Source organism: Labrus mixtus, chromosome 17 (assembly GCF_963584025.1).
Source record: "Labrus mixtus chromosome 17, fLabMix1.1, whole genome shotgun sequence".
Lineage (NCBI taxonomy): Eukaryota > Metazoa > Chordata > Actinopteri > Labriformes > Labridae > Labrus > Labrus mixtus.
Window position 1 is genome coordinate 4,208,517 of NC_083628.1, and position 17,600 is coordinate 4,226,116.

At 40.3% G+C, this 17,600-nt stretch overlaps 1 protein-coding gene across 1 annotated transcript in view; it reads right to left on the bottom strand.

The window, feature by feature from the left end:
- adamts6 (ADAM metallopeptidase with thrombospondin type 1 motif, 6) overlaps positions 1-17,600 on the bottom strand; it is a 67,001-nt gene that overhangs the window by 9,443 nt on the left and 39,958 nt on the right. The window contains exons 15-21 of the mRNA XM_061061578.1: positions 16,346-16,448; positions 14,522-14,655; positions 9,568-9,691; positions 8,785-8,865; positions 6,322-6,485; positions 3,668-3,806; positions 1,219-1,348 (exon numbers count right to left, since the gene is read on the bottom strand). Of these exons, the coding sequence (XP_060917561.1) occupies positions 1,219-1,348; positions 3,668-3,806; positions 6,322-6,485; positions 8,785-8,865; positions 9,568-9,691; positions 14,522-14,655; positions 16,346-16,448 (875 nt within the window). The remainder of the gene's footprint in view (positions 1-1,218; positions 1,349-3,667; positions 3,807-6,321; positions 6,486-8,784; positions 8,866-9,567; positions 9,692-14,521; positions 14,656-16,345; positions 16,449-17,600) is intronic.

The window sequence follows — 17,600 nt, forward strand, 5'->3', positions numbered from 1 at the left end:
TCCAGACGTGTTTGAAGTGAGTCTGGCCGCGCTTTAAGCTGCAGACATTTGGCCACCAAACACAAGTTCATGTTCCACCTGTATACGTGTGTGTTTCTGCTCGAGGACTGGCGGAGGAGGGCCAAAACAATCAAACACAGGTGGTCATTTTCAAGGCTCTAATTTCTGGCACGAGGCAAACTCTGCAAAATGGTTAACACATGAAGTTATAAATCACTGCCATTTTATTTTATTATGTTCCTCCAAACACATCTCGCAAACTAAGGCTCATTGAAGGTGAATTCATGTCATGAGTCAGTCTCCTTTTATGGAGGGTTGTTATTGGAAACTTAAAGCTGCTATACTCAATATCTTCACATCAACAATGGATTGAAACGTGTGTGTGAGTAATGTGAGCGGCATTGCACCGAGACAGATTAATAAAATAATCGTCTTTAGAAGTCCTCCTCAGATACAGCATTTAAGCACCTTTAGGGAAACTGCTTTGGTTTCACAGATTACTACTTTCTTACTAAACGTCAACAGTTTTTACAAATTGTTTTCGGCAAAAACGACCTTTAAGAACACTCTTTACTACACGCCAACTACACATAGGTTATGAGGACAGCAATAGAAAGTGAACACAGCACTCAGCAGCCGAGCAGTCAAGTATTCCTCCCAGGAGTTGGTGGAGATCCATTTCAATCAACCGTAACACCAGCTGAATGTGAGGTAAATGTTTGCTAACATTTCTTCCATCATCTGGTGGTATGGTGATAATACAGTGTGTTAGTATAGTTGTTATTAGTATATGTGATTACAGCTTGTTGCAATTGTCCCCAAGTTGGTATAATATAAGTTAATGCAGGTTTGAGATGATGAAATAAGGCTACTTGCAAACATTAAGCCTAATGACGCAGGACTTCTGGGGGGGAAAAAAATGAAAAATGTATATAATTCAACATAAAAACAACTAATTCATTTAGATAATCTAGTTTTTTTTAAATATTGAAAGAAATAATCCAAACTTCCTCTACTTCCAGATACTGAACTGTGACGTTTTTTCTGCCTTTATTTGGTTAAATAAAGTCAAATTGAAGACTTATGTTGTTGACAGACAAAAAGAAAGAAGTCTTACTGGAGATCTGTTGTTGGGATCTTGGAATTTGTGATTGGCACATTTTTCCTCAAATGATTTATTCATCAAAAAGTTAGAAGTTAGAAGTGGGTGTCACTTACTCTGGGGGACAGGGCTCAGTGTTGCAGTCCCTCTGGTTCTCTGGAGGTTTGCTGTCGGGGTCACAGTAGTTGTTCTGGACCACCGAGTTGTCGTCCAGCCTTTTACACACCACCTCCTGCTTCTGGGAGCCTGCAGAGGAAGAACACTGATCAATAACGGCCAGCTGATCTTCGCACATTAAACCCACTCGCTCAGGAAACATGGAAGCCGGCCTGTCGTGTTGGAGCGCTGTGTTTGAGCGGGGATGGTATCGCTTTCAGTCTGTAGTAAATCCAGACATGTAAATTCCTGATTCTTTGCAGGATATCTTGGCAAATCACTTTTACAGAGCAGAGAGCTCTTTACTTTGGCTTCTAATGGAGAGAACGAGGGCTACCGTATCAGTGTCACACCTCCCACTGTGTGTGTGTGTGTGTGTGTGTGTGTGTGTGTGTGTGTGTGTGTGCCATACCAACTCAGAAAGGGTCTGTTTGGGGTCTCGTGGGACAGATCCTGCAGCAGACTTGTCTGGCAGATGTAATGAGATATGGACGTTGTGTGTGTGTGTGTGTGTGTGTGTGTGTGTGTGTGTGTGTGTGTGTGAAGTAGAGAAAATCTACCCATCTGTGTTTAGAGTGAATTACAGTTTGGAGTTGGAGTACGAGGCATGGGGTAACAGAGTTTCAGTTGTTGTTTTTCATGGGTTTTATTACTGCAGTGATTTATTAAACTACACCTCATGATTAGCTGAGCTGGCTATAACTAATGGGTGTATAATTATATAACAGCTTACTGAATAAAAGTAGGGCAAGACCCTTTATATTCTAAGGCTAATAGAAAAGTCGTTTATTGACACTCGGGTCACAGATAAATAAGCGATAAGCTGGGTAATTGTACATATAAACAACAGTATGGCCGGCTTGACGATTACAACCCGATTCATTAAATGAGAACACACGACATATATAACTGTGATGGAGGTGCAGAGAGGTGACACTGAAGAGGTTGGCAACGCGAGTTAGGGACTTGAAACTGCAGTATGTTGACCGTTTGATGTCAGCTACACAGCTTTCTGAGTCGGATGCAGGTAAACATATCACAACCTGCCGTGCATGTTGCTGTGACATCGTGGTACGCTGGGATACAAAGGGTGCACATGTTCACTTACTTTGACTGTGTTTTTACACCACAGATGAAGAAGAGTGGGATTAAATACAGAGTTATGGATTGAAAATTAGACTACTACAGAATTTTAGTGAACAGCTGCACTGAATTATGTGTTGTGTCCATGACTGTCAGCGATTGGTGATGGACGAAGGCATCTTCTTTTTACCGCACCCAACTTAAAAAAATATATATATTTGTTCTAGAAAACTTAGAAAATCTTTAGAGAAAGGTTTAATTTTCCACGTTCATGTTTCATTTTTTTTTTGTTAACCCCACTCTCCAAGAACTGTAGCAGTGAAGTCTAAAGAGTCCACTTTCAATCGGGCTGTAGGTTAAAAGTCATCCCGGCCAGAGACAAACAGCAGACCCCCCTCATTAGATCACTCAGATCAACAATAAATCAATGAAGCAAAAGGCACGATTACCAAACAGGAGAACATGTGTGCCGCCTTCCTCAGCTTCAAACGTCTTGAAAATCCTTCCTCGCAGAAAGCCACATGCTTATTCAGTCATGCTTTTACTAAATATTACAAACCCGTCCAGGCCACACTTGACAACTGGGAAGAGACACTATTTATTGTTACATGAAACCCATTGCTTTTGGGCTAAAAGGTTTGGTTTAGTCATTCTTGAGGGCCATGGTCAACATTTCACTGCGGTTTCAGATTTTAAATGTTTGACTTTGTAGGACAAGCGCTCCAGTAGAGCGGCCGGTATATCTGTGTGCAGCGCTGGTAAACCAGAAGCTATGCAGAGCAGCTCATTCACAGAAATGATAGCGTATTCATTACTCTGGCTGAAAGATGGAAAATATACATATTGAATTTATTAGAGGGCTGAATCTCCAGCTTTAAAGTAATGATTTTGGAAACCAATCGCAAATTATGATACTGGGTTTCCACACACACGGCTCTTTCGGCAGTTGTGTAATTACTGGTTGGGGAAGATTTACAGAATGACACCACACACACATTATATGAGGCATTAAATATTTGAGAAGGTTAGAAATATTCAAAAGAGGAATTTAAACACCCGCAGCATGCTGTGGTATTCAGCAGCAGAATGCTCGGAGGGCCACAGGAGCTCAGCCGAAGGTCGACAGAAAGAGGATTCCTCTCTCATATGAAAAAGAAACTGATAATGAAGAAATAATCTTCATCAGATTTATAAAATCAGTTCTCCTGCACGGTTGGTACCATGCCAGCATTATTCTGTCTTTCTTGGTGACTTGCTGCATTTTCTTCCTTACATTTGATACTGTAAGACGGACTCTGGAGGGGAGGTCTTGTGCAGGTGACTCACCTCCGGCGCAGGTAGCCGAGCACTCAGACCAGGGCAGGTGGTGCCAGGAGAAGCCCACCTCGTTGTCGCCGCTTCCTGTCCGCTGGATTGGCACGTTGAACTTGTATCGGATTCCCAGATTCTGCTCCTGAAGGAGGACCTGCAGAGGAGAGCAGCACACAGAAGGTGAGGACAGAAAGGAATAATAGCGGGAAGGAGAAAGTACATGTTGGTACAAAAAAAGAACTTCTTTATAATCATATATTTCCAGCCTTGACTTGACTTAAACAACAATTTAAGACAGCATCATGCCATCATGGGTTTTTAAATTAGGTGCAATATTTACACTTATTTCTCTTAGTTTTACTCTTTACCAATTCATAGAAATCATGGACCTTTAACTACCAAATACTTCACTATATTTAGATTTCATATGTCTTATATGGCCTAAAAAAGCTGATGAAAGGTGTGAGACAGGACAAAAGACGGAGACAACCTAAACAATGAGTTTGAAGAGGCTAAGACCTTTGAACACTCCGAAGGGAACAGCTGATTCATGAGACAGTTCTTGTTTGGTTAATCACTGCTAACAACCTCTTTCACATCACGCAGTCGTTTAAACCATTGTTAATATAAAAATACAACAATATAGCTGCTTTAAATGCTGTTTTAAGTCCAGGGTTTAGATTAGTCTGCTGGATGCAGAGGGGAGTCTGAGGGAGTCTGAGGGAGTCTGAGGGAGTCGGGTTTTGCAAGCCGCAGAGAAATGGCCAGTGGTCGAGCGGCCGGTTGCGCGTCTATTCCAGTGGTGCTGTGTGGTCTGGTATTTTCAGCATGCATGTCGAGGCAGAAAACCGCCAAGCATTACGACAAGAAAATGCTCAGTTGCCTCATATTCACACACACACACACACACACACACACACACACACACATACATGCAGAGTTAAAGGTACAGTCACACTTCTCGACGTGCACATGCAACAACACAGACGTTTAACCAATGAAGTCAAATTATTCTTTTCAATATCCACATTTACTGTAAATATCTTTTAACTCAAAACCACTGGCTGAAGGGTCAGACAAGGTTAGATCCTCCAGATGTTGAGCAGTAGGGGAAAGGCAACTGATATTGTCATAGAAGCTACTGTTAGCCACCAGATGTAAAAGCGGTCACTTTGTCGTGTTGATGAGAAAATAATCATCACTTGAATCTGAAGCTCCCATCAGCTTTACGCAGCTTCAGTTTTAGTTTCAGCTCATTGTTTAGCTGTTTTTTTTGGGGGGGGGGGGGGGGGGGGGTTTACTCTCAATGCTCTCACTGAGGTATTTCTGGAACCAGCAAGCAGCTGTTTCTGCAGAAAAAGTCCAGAAACATTTGATTGACATGCAGAACCATGTTATTTCCATCCCATACAAAGAATGCAAAAAGAGAAGGTGCTTTATAAACGAACTTAAGTCGCCAGATCCCACCAGCTTGTCCAATGGCCACATTTGGCTGCAGTGTTTAGAAAACAAATACGTCTAGGTCATTTCTTTTGTACAAATAATGGATCAAATAGCTTTGTGTTTTGTAAAAAAAATATGTGTTTCCCCCTCAGTTATACAGAACCTCTTAGCATTGTTCAATTCATCTTTTAGTTATGGTCACAAACTTTCTGTTTTGGTTCACTCTTACCGAGGCAAAAGCAAGCGGCTGTTTTTGAATACAAGCCTTAAAAACTCGACCTGCTCAGAACCAAACAGCAGTCAGACCCAGAAAGCGATTGGCTGATGAACAAAGTGGAGCATTAAGCAGCCAAAAAGCACACAATTTCCATCAGGAGTTGGTGGAGACCAAAAACAGAACAACTGGATGGTGCATATTGAACAGACTGCTCAGGTGTACCCAATTACAACTCCAACAAGAATTGTATTGATGAATCTTTTTTGCCCCAACAAGTTTCCAATACTAACATAAGGATAATAATAATAATAATAATAATAATAATAATAATAATAATAATAATAATAATAAGGATTGATATGACAGGGTCATGCCAGGATATAGATCAGGGGTTGGCAACTGGCGGCCCCCATCAACCCTCAACGTGGCCCTCAGGTCAATTTTTACATATCAACTAATTGGAAACATGAAGAAAACATGACAAAATCTGCCATGAAATCATGAAAACCAGAAATATGTCCATAATAATATTTGATCACTGGTATATGTTGAGTTAAATTTGAGACATAATCGACTGTTATCGTTTTTGTATCCTACAATTTGGCCCTCTGGCAGTGAGAATTAAATGAATGTGGCCCCTTGCTGTGACCAAAGTTGCCCATCCCTGATATAGATGATATGGGGGGCAAGGAGATGTTTGTAATGTTCTTTGCTGTGTTTGCTTTGTGTGACATGAAACACAATAAATAAGAGATCTCAAAGGCAGAGTCGTGTTTTACAGATCCTTTAAAAGGCTTTAAAACTGGCAAAAAATTCAGTAATTGCAGGTATAAGTTGTCTTCTGTGTTTCTATGATGAGGAGTTCTGAGGCTCTTCATTTTTTTTTTTTTTAAGTTAAACGGTACAGGGAAGCTCCTCCAACTCCACAGCAAACATTAAGACTGTAGTTTTGTCACAGTCAGCAGTTTTATTAGTGCATTGTGTACGATAAAGTTATATTTTGTATTACCATGACAAACAGGTTTTCAGTGGTAGCTCCCAGCGCCTCTAAAGACTCCGGCTCATCAGACGGTCTCTTGTAGTGGAAGGCCGTCCCGGCGATGTCAAACTTCCTGGGCCAGTCGATGGTCCACGCTCCGTTGATGTAATAATCGTCCCCTTCTGATTTAAGAGCTAAGAAATCAGAGAAAAGAAAGAAAAAAAAAAAAAAAACGTTCAGAAGGATGAAATCCAAAGAGACAGCAACAGTAGCAGAGACAACAGGTGGAGACGATCATCATCATTTTCAGCCTCCTCGATGTCATAGACGGCTCCCTATCCATCCAAAGACTGAGCAGAAACACACACACACACTAAAGCCCGTACACAAAGGCATCCATGTGTGTCGACATGTACATACGTCTAATTGAGGAAGAGAAAGAAAACACGCTTTCAGGTGAAAGCTTGGACGACTCTCGTGAATACCTCTCTGTCTGGTTGTCAAAACAAGAGCCGGTCTCCAAGCACAACAGATCTGAAAATATCCACTTTCTCTGCGTTGAAACGGGGCCAAATTGAGGAGAAGCGATCCAACCGCTGGCTGTTCTGTCTCCCTGGCTCGTGCTGCAGATTCCCCCTCTGCTGCATTTACGCAGATTAGATGAACAACAGTTTACTCCTCTTCAACGTATCACGATCCCTCGTCGTAATAAATTCAGCACATCTGGCTCTGGTTGAGAGCATTGTTATTCTTTTACTTTTAAAGTCTTTACAAGCGTTTTTTGGGGTTTTTTTTTTTTATCTCGTCTGACGCAGTTTTTGCTTCAATAAAACATAAAAATGTTAACTTTGCTGACCTAAATAGCGAGGATCCAGACAATGCTGCAAAAGACAAATATCTTTATAATCACTGGGGTCGCAGATACAATTCATAACTGTTACAAATTACTTGGAGAGAAAAGAGTAGTCCCACAAAATAGCTAAAATTGCACTCTTTTAACTGAGATATATAGACATTATATCCCCCATAATCCTGGTGGAGCAGGCAGCTGTCACCACGGCCCTATAAATCCCATGCAGCTCTCCAGTTCAAAGTGTTACTTAAGCCCTCCATCAACACCATCCGCTATAAATTCGACACACTGTCACATGTCTTTCTGTTGTTAATGAAAAGACACAGAACTGGCTTGATTGAATCCGGTCGTGTGATTGTTTTGGGTCTGATGCTTCCAGTGTTGCAAAATAGTATTTTCTGTTTAGTCTGGAACAGAGCGGAGGAGTCTGGTGCCAAGATGGCCGTCACATGTGCGAAGGTTTCAGGGGAGGTTTTATTTTACACACTCAACGTTTTTATGGCTTCGCATTAGGCAACGGGAGATTAAACGATGGCATCCTCTAATTGGCTCTCGACTAAGACACGAGGAAAAAACCCCTTAAAACTGTGGTTTAGACAGAACTGAACAGATAATATGAAACAGCTTGATGTTGCAAATTGTCAATTCATCACTCTGCAGTGAGCTGCGGGGTCTGCTGAGGTTCATGATGATCGGAACTGAAACCAAACATAGTCCCACTAGTATGCCCGTGGGACTACACTGTAACACAGCAGCATTTTGTGCTAAATGCTAATGTCAGCATGCTAACATGCTCACAACTACATTACCTCCAATCAGAGTTTCAGCATGTAAGAGCATGCTTACTTCAAGCTGTTGGCATGGTGACAATTGGATATTGACTTTATTGGAAAGGGCAGCTGAAGAGTGACAGGAAACGTTGGAAGGAGAGAGTTGGGGGGGGGGGGGTGGGGTGGGGGGTTGACATGCAGCAAAGGGTGTTGAGGCCGGATTCAAACCCCCGGCCGCCGCGACATGGACCGCAGCTTCTCTACATGGGGCTGCCTCATAACTGGCGCCCTGTAACAATTGTTAAATAACATGCTAACATGCTCACAATGACACTGCCTCCAATCAGAGTTTTAGCATGTAAGGACATGCTTACGTCCAATTGTTGTCATGGTGACAATTGCATATTGGCTTTTGGCTCTATTGGATAGGACAGCTGAAGAGAGACAGGAAACGTTGGAAAAGGCCAGGTTCTAACCCCCGGGCCCACCGCTACAATTGTTAATTAGCATGTAACACAAAGACTGAATTGTTTTGCAAATATTTGGTCAATCACAATCCTTTTGGAAGAGTTCTACCGGGTCTCGTGATGTGAGGATAAAGGGTGAGGGCGTCCTTGTTTTTTTTTTTAATAAGGTATTGCTACAGGAAAAGTCAACGGATCCTATGACTCAACTTCTTTGGACCATGAATGTTCCTACAATAGTCACGGCAATCCAATCCAACAGCAGAGCAGCTATTCTGTCAGTACTGGACCAACGTACTGGGCGGACCAACTCCGCAGTCCCTGGAGCCGTGCTGCTAGCGTTGTTGATACAAATAAAGCCGATAAGTGCTTATTAATCCAATGAATGTTTTTGGCCAACACTTACCGATATAATTTTTTGATATGGCGACTTCTTTGATCTCGATGTGGACTGATCCTTTCGGGATCTGAACCACCTCCATGTAGCCTGCAAGACAAAGCACGGGGATCGTTAAGGTGGTATTCCTCCTCCAAGGCCTCATTTCTACGAGACATTGTTGGGGTTTTTTTTTTTTTTAACAACACAGTGAAGACAGAAAGTTAAATATCATGTTGGGAAGGAGTACCTATAGCATAAATTCCAAAACACCCAAAAAGGACAAAGCAGGAGGACAAAACAATCCCCTCCTTTCTCGTTTTACAGTCTCCGACATACACACACATGCACACACAGTATTTTTAGATGGTTTACTGGCCATACCATAGAAGGAGAAATATGTTTTCTCTCTCTCTCTCCTGCTCTCTATAGACGACTTCAGGCTGTAGCCAACACCACGTCCTGTCTCTACTCCTGATTTCCTCACTCCATGATGTAATCAATGGGGGAATAATAATTGTGTTTTGACTGATATTCTGACAACACGGCTGAAAACATTACGCTCTGTTGTCGTTGTCGTTGTCAGAGGCCAAAAATATGATATTGCTGTTATGATTATCATCTTCTTCTCGGATATGTGTTGGCTTTGGGACGGGTAGATAGTAAAGTTTGTTCTCTTCACGGGTATCTCCAGTGACTAACAGTTTGTCATCCAATCAAAACACTCTATCTCTGCTCCTATTTTTAAAATGTGTTTATTAAACAGACCTCTGAGGTGAGAGAATGTGAGTGTGTGAGTCAGACATGTTTTACCTCCTCGCGGCAGAGACTCGTTGAAGAGTCCCTCCGTTGCCTCGCAGGTGCTGCCGTCCCCGCCGCACACACGGCATCGATCTTCTTTTGCATCGGAGCCCAGGATGTTGTCGCAGCCAACATGCTTGAAGCCAACAAACAAAGTCGGAGAATGCGAATGAGTATTTATTTTAACCGTAGACTGGAAAATTAAATCAGGATTCAGCACCGTTGTACTCTGAGGTTCAACGCAGAAACTCCTCGAAGCGTAGATTTCAGAGCTCAGGCTTCGCAGGCCCGAGGAGAAGTTCCACAATTTGCTAAAATGCGTTTATCGTCTTTCAAGGCAATAGTTAGCTAATGTCACGAGTGTGAGACGATGCCAGGATTGAACCCACTCTCATGTGTTTGTGAAAGCATATACATATTTTAAATCCATTGAAATAATGAATTTTTACATCCCTACCTCCTCAATGAAGGTGAATGAAAGTCCTCACTGTTTGTGTTTGATTGCTCTAACAATGAATACAATTGGCTAACACCAATTATAACTCACCAAAAGTCCCTCCCTAGCCTCCTTTTTTCTTAAAGGAACAAACAAATATTCAACCAAAATGCAGCCGGTTAACTCAGCGTCGTAAAGAAATGGGGAAATGGTCAAACATGTTGCTTGTGTGGGGTCGTTAAAACAACTTGATAACTTGATAATTTCCATTTTTTTGAGTACTCACACTCTCAGTGAGCTACCTCAGCAAAACTTTGTCACGCTTTGAAACAATTAGTCCAACGATACTCTTTAGTTTTGTCATTTTTGACTCATTCTGTAAAAAAAAAAAAAAAAAAAAAAAAAAAGTTTCTCCGCAAAAAATGAGCTTCCTGATTGTCCCTCATAAACTGTCTTGTTTCATTAGATGACATGCTTTAATTTGCATGAACACACAAAATGTCACCATCCAGATTCCACCTTACACTTTGCTGCTGCCCTACATACTCACTCACTCACTCACTCACTCACTCACTCACTCGAGCTCCATGTGTATTAATCCGCTGCTGAAAATAGTACCCAACAAATGTTTACACCAGTTTGAAAAACCAGGCTGTTTTAGGATCAACCTTTTTTTTGTCTAAACAAAACTGTACATTTGAGACCTATATTACATTAACTTTTATATGATCAGGATAAATAAATCAGGTTTGGCTGCCCTAGGAACGCCTTGAACTATTGTGAGATGGCCTTAAAAATGTTGTGTTGTTAAATTTTGGGGGATTTGGGAATAAAAATGAAGAACAACGCCAGAATGAGTCTCTCACACACGGCAACAACAACAACACACGCAATAACAGCTTTAATCAAGAATAACTTGGCAAGTTTGTTCCCATTAAATAAACAAGAGGTCATTAAACATGATGGACTCTGAGTGGTCAAACTAGCAAATATCACAGATCACATTGTTTGGCTTCAAATAAACGTTAATTTAGAGGCCACATGGAGCCCATTCCATCTTTTATCTGTGCTCATAAAAATAAAGTCTAACCAACTGATCAAACTAACTCAATTTAAAGTAATTGCTGCATCGTCGGTTGATTGGTAATGCCTTGGAAGTCAAACTGCAGAGTTCAGCAGAGTTCGGGAGATTCTGTGTTTTTAATATTTCATCATTTATCCTCTTCAGACGCTGACACATCCACAGCACGTGGACTCACATGAGCATCTGAGAATTAAAATGTTTATTACAATGCAAACTTTGAAATCTTTAAAATGCATTTTGGTATATTGTTTTAGGTGAGGGGGAGACGGTTTATCATACATGAACTCGATGCTTTAATTAAGTAAATTGAAGCATTAAAATGATTTGTCTGTTAATGACATTTCTTCTCATATTGGAGCTTCTCATGTTGAGGATTTGTTGAATTTCTTCTGCTTTCTGTCACTAGAGAGAATATGTTTGGCGCTCTTGTAATGGGTATTTTCACATTTTCCAACATTTTTTTGGAGCAAATGATGAATTATTTGATTTTTCTTTTAAACGGCTGTCATAATTCTTAATTTGGATACAATACCTGTAAAAACAGAACAAAATCGATACCTAGAAGCCCAATATTTAATTTTTTATCACCAATAACTCGTGCAAAATCCTGCACAGTCAAATAGAGTGCCAATGTTTCTGTACAGAAAAATCTTAAGTATAATTTTTTGTGCACTATTTGGGACACTAATAGCCTAGCGGTTATGACACGCACCCCATGTACAGAGGCTAAAGTCCTTGTATCTGACCTCAGCCCTTTGCTGCATGTTGTCCCCCCTTCTCTCCTTCCAATACTTCCTGTCTCTTCCAATACTCCACATCTCCCAAAAATATAACTTAAAAATATAGATTTAGACAGTGTCGCCACCTCTGCTCTCTGTCTGTTTTCAAGAGACAGAAACTTAACTTTTGCATCTTTATAAGGCTAACCCTCCACATGGACTTGAGAAACATCTGTATTTGGTGACCTGTGAATTTGAATGGACCACAGCAGCTCTCTCTCTCTTTCGCTCTATCCGCAGCTTTAGGTTAAAAAAAAAAAGATTTAAGGAGAGATCTTTAGTTTTTCTTAAACTTCTGTACTTTTCAATGCTATTGAACATGAAAATAACTGAGATTGTAGTGAATTAAAACATGTGATAATGAAAAGTATTGAACATTTGACAGCCTTAAAATTATGTGCAGCTTACTTTTATGATTGTTGTTTTTTTTTTAGCATGAACCCAGACAGAGCATTGCCCCTAAAAAACTGTGGAACAACAATTAAACAATTAAAGTGTGTGTTAATGACATGGAGGATGGCTGTTATCACCGACACCTGCACTCCTCCCCTGGATCTCTCACTTCTTTCAACTCTCTCTCACTGTCCGTCCTCTCTCTCTCTCTCTCTATCCCTCTCTCTCTCTCTCTCTCTCTGTCTATCTGTCGGTCTCCTTGTTATTTGTGATCTTTCTCTCTCTGTCTCTGCAGCGCCTGCAAACAGCTGAACAGTTTTGAGTGTTTCTGAAAACCTTCCAAGCAGACAGAGTTCTAGAGATTTATCACGGCGTGGCAGAGCCTCTGAAATAAAAAACGCTGCGTTCAGTCTGGAAATAAAAAACCTTGCAATGCTCCTCTGGTTTGAAAATATTCCACCTCTCAGGATTCTCTACCCATTAAAACACACACCATGTTGTGTTTTTATATTAGAATCAGAGTAATGTTGTTGGCGCAGACTCTGCACGGTCATGCCAAACGGTACGGTCAGGTGGAAGTCAAAGCAAATACTTAAAGCGAGGGACCAAAAAGTTATTTCAGCTGCATCTTAGAGAATGCACCAAAAAAATGTCTCATACACACACACACACACACACACACACACTAACACCCACACACACACACACACAAACACTAACACACAAACTGTACAATAATGATTTATGCTCATGAAAACAGAGACGGCACCAATTGCCAACTCCTTTCAATAAGATGTTTTTTTTCTTCCTTTTTTTATTCAATCAAATATATATCAAATTGTTATTCATTAAAAACAATGATTTTTGTGTTTTATTCATCACAGAACAATCCCGCTTGAGGCTGCAAAGTGCCGATAAGAGTCAACAAGCGGCAACGCCAGTCATTTGATCACTATCACACACTCAATGGCTGAATTGTTATGCTCTGAAAGTGGCGCATTTTTGTTGTGTTTATCAGAATTTGCCAAGATTTAAAAAAAAAAGAAAAAAAAAGAAAAACATGCACAGGCTGAGGAAACCCTTGCTTTGTCAAAGAGAATGTCACTGCAGCTGTAATGTATATACTGTCACAGGCTGTTATTTTTCATGGTAAAAGATGCATGGGTGTCATTTAAAGGCAGGGTTGGTCATTTTCTCCAGATCCACTTTTTAAGATTTTGGTTGAAATTGTCTTTAGGTCCTGACAGAAATTAATAACTAATGTGCTCTGGAAAAGGAACAAAGAAAATGTGTCATCTGTAGTGTGGTAAGTCTGGAAAAACTTCAACCAATGTCTGCCACGAGGTACCAATCTGATGAACCAATCACGGCTCCCTGTCTCCCTGCTCGTTCTCTACACCGTCAGCGATGACCGAGTGTATACTGTGAGTTTGTCATTGGCCGTTGTGAGTCGTGAAACAGTCACTTTTTGTTTTTCTACTTTTTTTTTTTTAAACTTTCTTTCTCAAAATCATGCTAGTTTTGGAAAATTGCCAACCCTGCCTTTAATTTTCTGCAAATGTGTCGTCATGATATATTTGGAATAAAAACATCCAGAATTCTTTCAGGAAAAAATCAGAGCCAATAATTTAGACCTGCTTTTATTTGTCCAAACGTGCAGCAACATCAGGCTGGTAAAAGTGACCGGGCCTTAAATTGGGATGAGCTTTTATTTGAAGTTTTACTGTGTACTCTGCATGTCAACTTTTAGGGAGATCTCAGGCAGTCAAACTCAGAGCCCTCTTCTAAATCTCTTCTGAAAACTCACTTTTTATCGACTACCTTTTTCATAACTGTTGGCTTTGTTATACGTCTTTGCCAGACTTTCATTAACATATGTGTTGTTTTGTTGTTTTGGTCTTATTTACCAGTTTATTTGCTTCTATCTATTTTAGTGAGACTGATTTGTGTCGATGTTTTAAGTTGGTCTTTATAAAACACAGTATCACTATTGTGTTTCTGGGCTCTACATTTCTAGCTCCTGTCGTCATTTGTGTCAGAAATTATTAAATAAAGGAAATCCTCTGGTATGTGGATGTGTCTAAATTGTAAGTAATGAGTCCAATGGGGCAGGAAATACAAACAAAGAGATTGTATTTAAAGCCAAGAGTTCAGTCGAATTTCTCTGACGAGCAACTTTGGATTTTAAACACAAGACCAAGTACAATGTCAGTACAATAAAAAATAAAGTAGTTCAAAGTAAGGTGCTTAAAGGACCATTTACTGCTAACTTACCTTACACTCTCCATTGATGCAGATGTCCAGAGAGTCCGCCTGACATCGGGTGCCGTCTATGACTGCAGGAGAGCGCTCTGTGTAGAAGTTGTAACCCTCTGCCAAGCAGTTCAGCGCGCAGGGTTTAACACCACCTGGTTCACACACAGACAGAGCACACTGTTATCAGCCTGCAGATAGCAAACAAGACAACACAACCTTACAGAAGAAGTCAAAGATAAACAATACGCAGGGATCAGGAAACACTAGTGTTGCCAGGCTCTGGGATCTCCTTTTTGACTTGGTTGACAGTAGTAATCAAGTGGAGGAAAGTCAGATCTGAAACTCAGAGGCTAACGTCACTGCTACACCAAAACTAGCTGCCAACAACAATTACACTGACACAGGTTATCTACTGTTTGTACATGACGGCTCCCGGCTCCAAGGAACGCTTTGAGTCAGGAGGTGATAGATTTGACAAAACAGACCCCTGAGATAAAAGAGATCTAACTTAAGCTCTTCCATCTATCGAGGAAAATAAAAGCCGTGTTTACATGCTTCAAACTTTTATCGCTTTTTTCAAAGTGGAAATTTTCCATGATCTGCAGACATCAAGGAGAGAACTTAAGGGGGGGGGGGGGGGGGGGGGGGATGACACCGGACCTGTACTCCCAAAGCCCTGCCAATAACTGTGATGCAGAGCATTAACACTTCCAGGCATTCTGTGCTCAGTAAGTGTTGGTCGAGAAGAGAGTTAAGAAACCTTTTTCTGGGAGATTCTTGTGTCTGGAAGTCGGTCCAAAACGTAAACTATTTCAGGTAGCACAATAAGTATATCCAGAAGACCAGGGAGGGTCTTTAAACAGAGTCACGTGTATAGGAATCTAAAGAATTCCCTGGCCTTCAAAGAGACCTTCACTCTGTTAGTGTGAACTCAGTACATAAGACAGGCCGGCCTGCAGATTGTCATTTGTGACGTGAAAAGGATGACAGAAAGATTTTACAGCTCAGCGCCGAGGCGAGTCGGTGTGGAGCTGCTGGTTCCATCAGCTGTTTATACCTTCAACTTTAGCCTCGTTTTAAGTGCTGACTAAATGAAGATTTACAAAAAACTGATTACACAGAGACATAAGTTAATACTAGATATTTACACTGCTAGGCTAAACTATCTTACAGGGAGAGTTAGCGTTAGCTGTTGTGAATACGACCTGGTGAATAGAGGAATGAAAGAGGCACTTAACTAATTCAAGTTGTTGTAATGTAAACGTAAACAGGTAAAACTTGAACCAAGAATCACCAAAGTAACACAACATAAGTCAAATAACAAAATGATTTCATAAGATAATCATCACTACATTTTTAATCTACCATTAGCCTACTGCATAGTACTATACTCTCATTCTGTGTTTCACTGATATTCATTGTTTTTTCCCATGAAGGTCTACTTATAAATAAAAAATAGGCCTGTCAAGCTTTCAAGCTCCGTGTCCCGAGTCCCAAAGAATATCTATAAAACACTGGTTTTGAACAATCCCTGTCCCAGGCGCTATGCTAACATTGTAGCTTAGCGACTCCCTGTGTACATACAGTAGTAGCACTTGGCTCGCTAACTGAGCTACGACTACCAACTAATGTTAGCTTCTCTTAGAGATGATTGAACTTAAAATGTTATGGGCAATGTGAATTTTGTGTGTTATCATTCAGGAAAGTGTACCTTAAATTATTTAAAAAAAAACTAGTATTGTTAGACTAAGTCGCTAGCTAAACAGCTAAATTGTTATATGAGCATTACTGAACGTTATGCTAATTCTGAAGCATATTTTTCCACATTAAAATGTAACTCACCACCAGTGTAAGGTTTCCAGTTGTAATATTTCCCACGAAAAGGCATGCTGTCAAAGTCTGCACACTGCTTCTCTCGGAAATCACGAGCACCGACAGGGCAGGCCTGAAAAAACAAAGAAATGATAATAATACTCGAGATTTTTGCTTCTTAAAATGACCAGAAAATACAAGAGTTTTAGCTAATCATGAAACATAAAAGTGCACTTTCATTGACTCTTTCCCCTAATGCTATGAAAATATATTTAAAAACTCAAATTATTTCCCTCTATAGTAGATTTAAAACACTTTCTGTTTAATAACCATTTTTATTTAATGCATACTCCTAATTTTGTTGCATAAGCTGCTAAATATGGATAATCATTCACAGCGTATTCAGAGCGACATAAACATTTGGTAAAGTATATAAATATGCAACTTTCTGAATGTACAAACCTTGTTTTAATGTAGCGGAGTAAAGCAATACAGCCTTTATTCTTATCATTTAGCAGTTAAACTTCATTACCCAGCAATGATTTTGTAACTTTGACAAAAGGAAAATGCAGACTTGATGTTCGCTCTAATGGATTTTACAACTTTAAAGAGTCTGCCAATTGATTTTCATGCCACAGGGAAATGAATGGAAACCAATGCATAACTGGAACGACTGGAAAGAAAGTATCCATAAATTCAAAAACCTGTGTCATGCAGTCGCAAAAAAAAGGCAGAACAAACGCACATGATTTGCAGTGAAGGAGCTAAATCTTTCAAGAAACACGTGTAATGGTCCTGTAAGAGCTTCAGATGCAAAGCTAGCATGTTGTTACCATCAGTGAATAATTGGCAACCGCCATTGCTTTTTTCTGGGAAGTGTGTTTTTTTTCATTGACAACTTGATAATTAACTACAGGACAAAGTCAATATAAGATGTCACTTTTTATTAATAGACACTAAAACAGACTTGCTTCTTAGAATTTCTAATGGAGAACAGTGAGCTTTGCATTTGGAGGGACTTCTTTGTTTTCATGATGTTTTCTCCAGTTAGATGAGGTGAAAAAAAAAAGTGGAAAGAAACACTTTATTGGTGTGAAAAGGTCCTTAGAAACCTCAAAACACTCTCCCATGGGACAAATAAAAGCTCTTAGGTCAAAGCTGTATTTCTCATGCTGAAAGTGTTCCACGTTTGGAGTGGGCCATTGGGAAGGCCCGAGCCACTTTCATTACCACTCAAGTGTTTGGCAATATGGCAGCTTTTAAACTCGCACATCAAACATGCAGA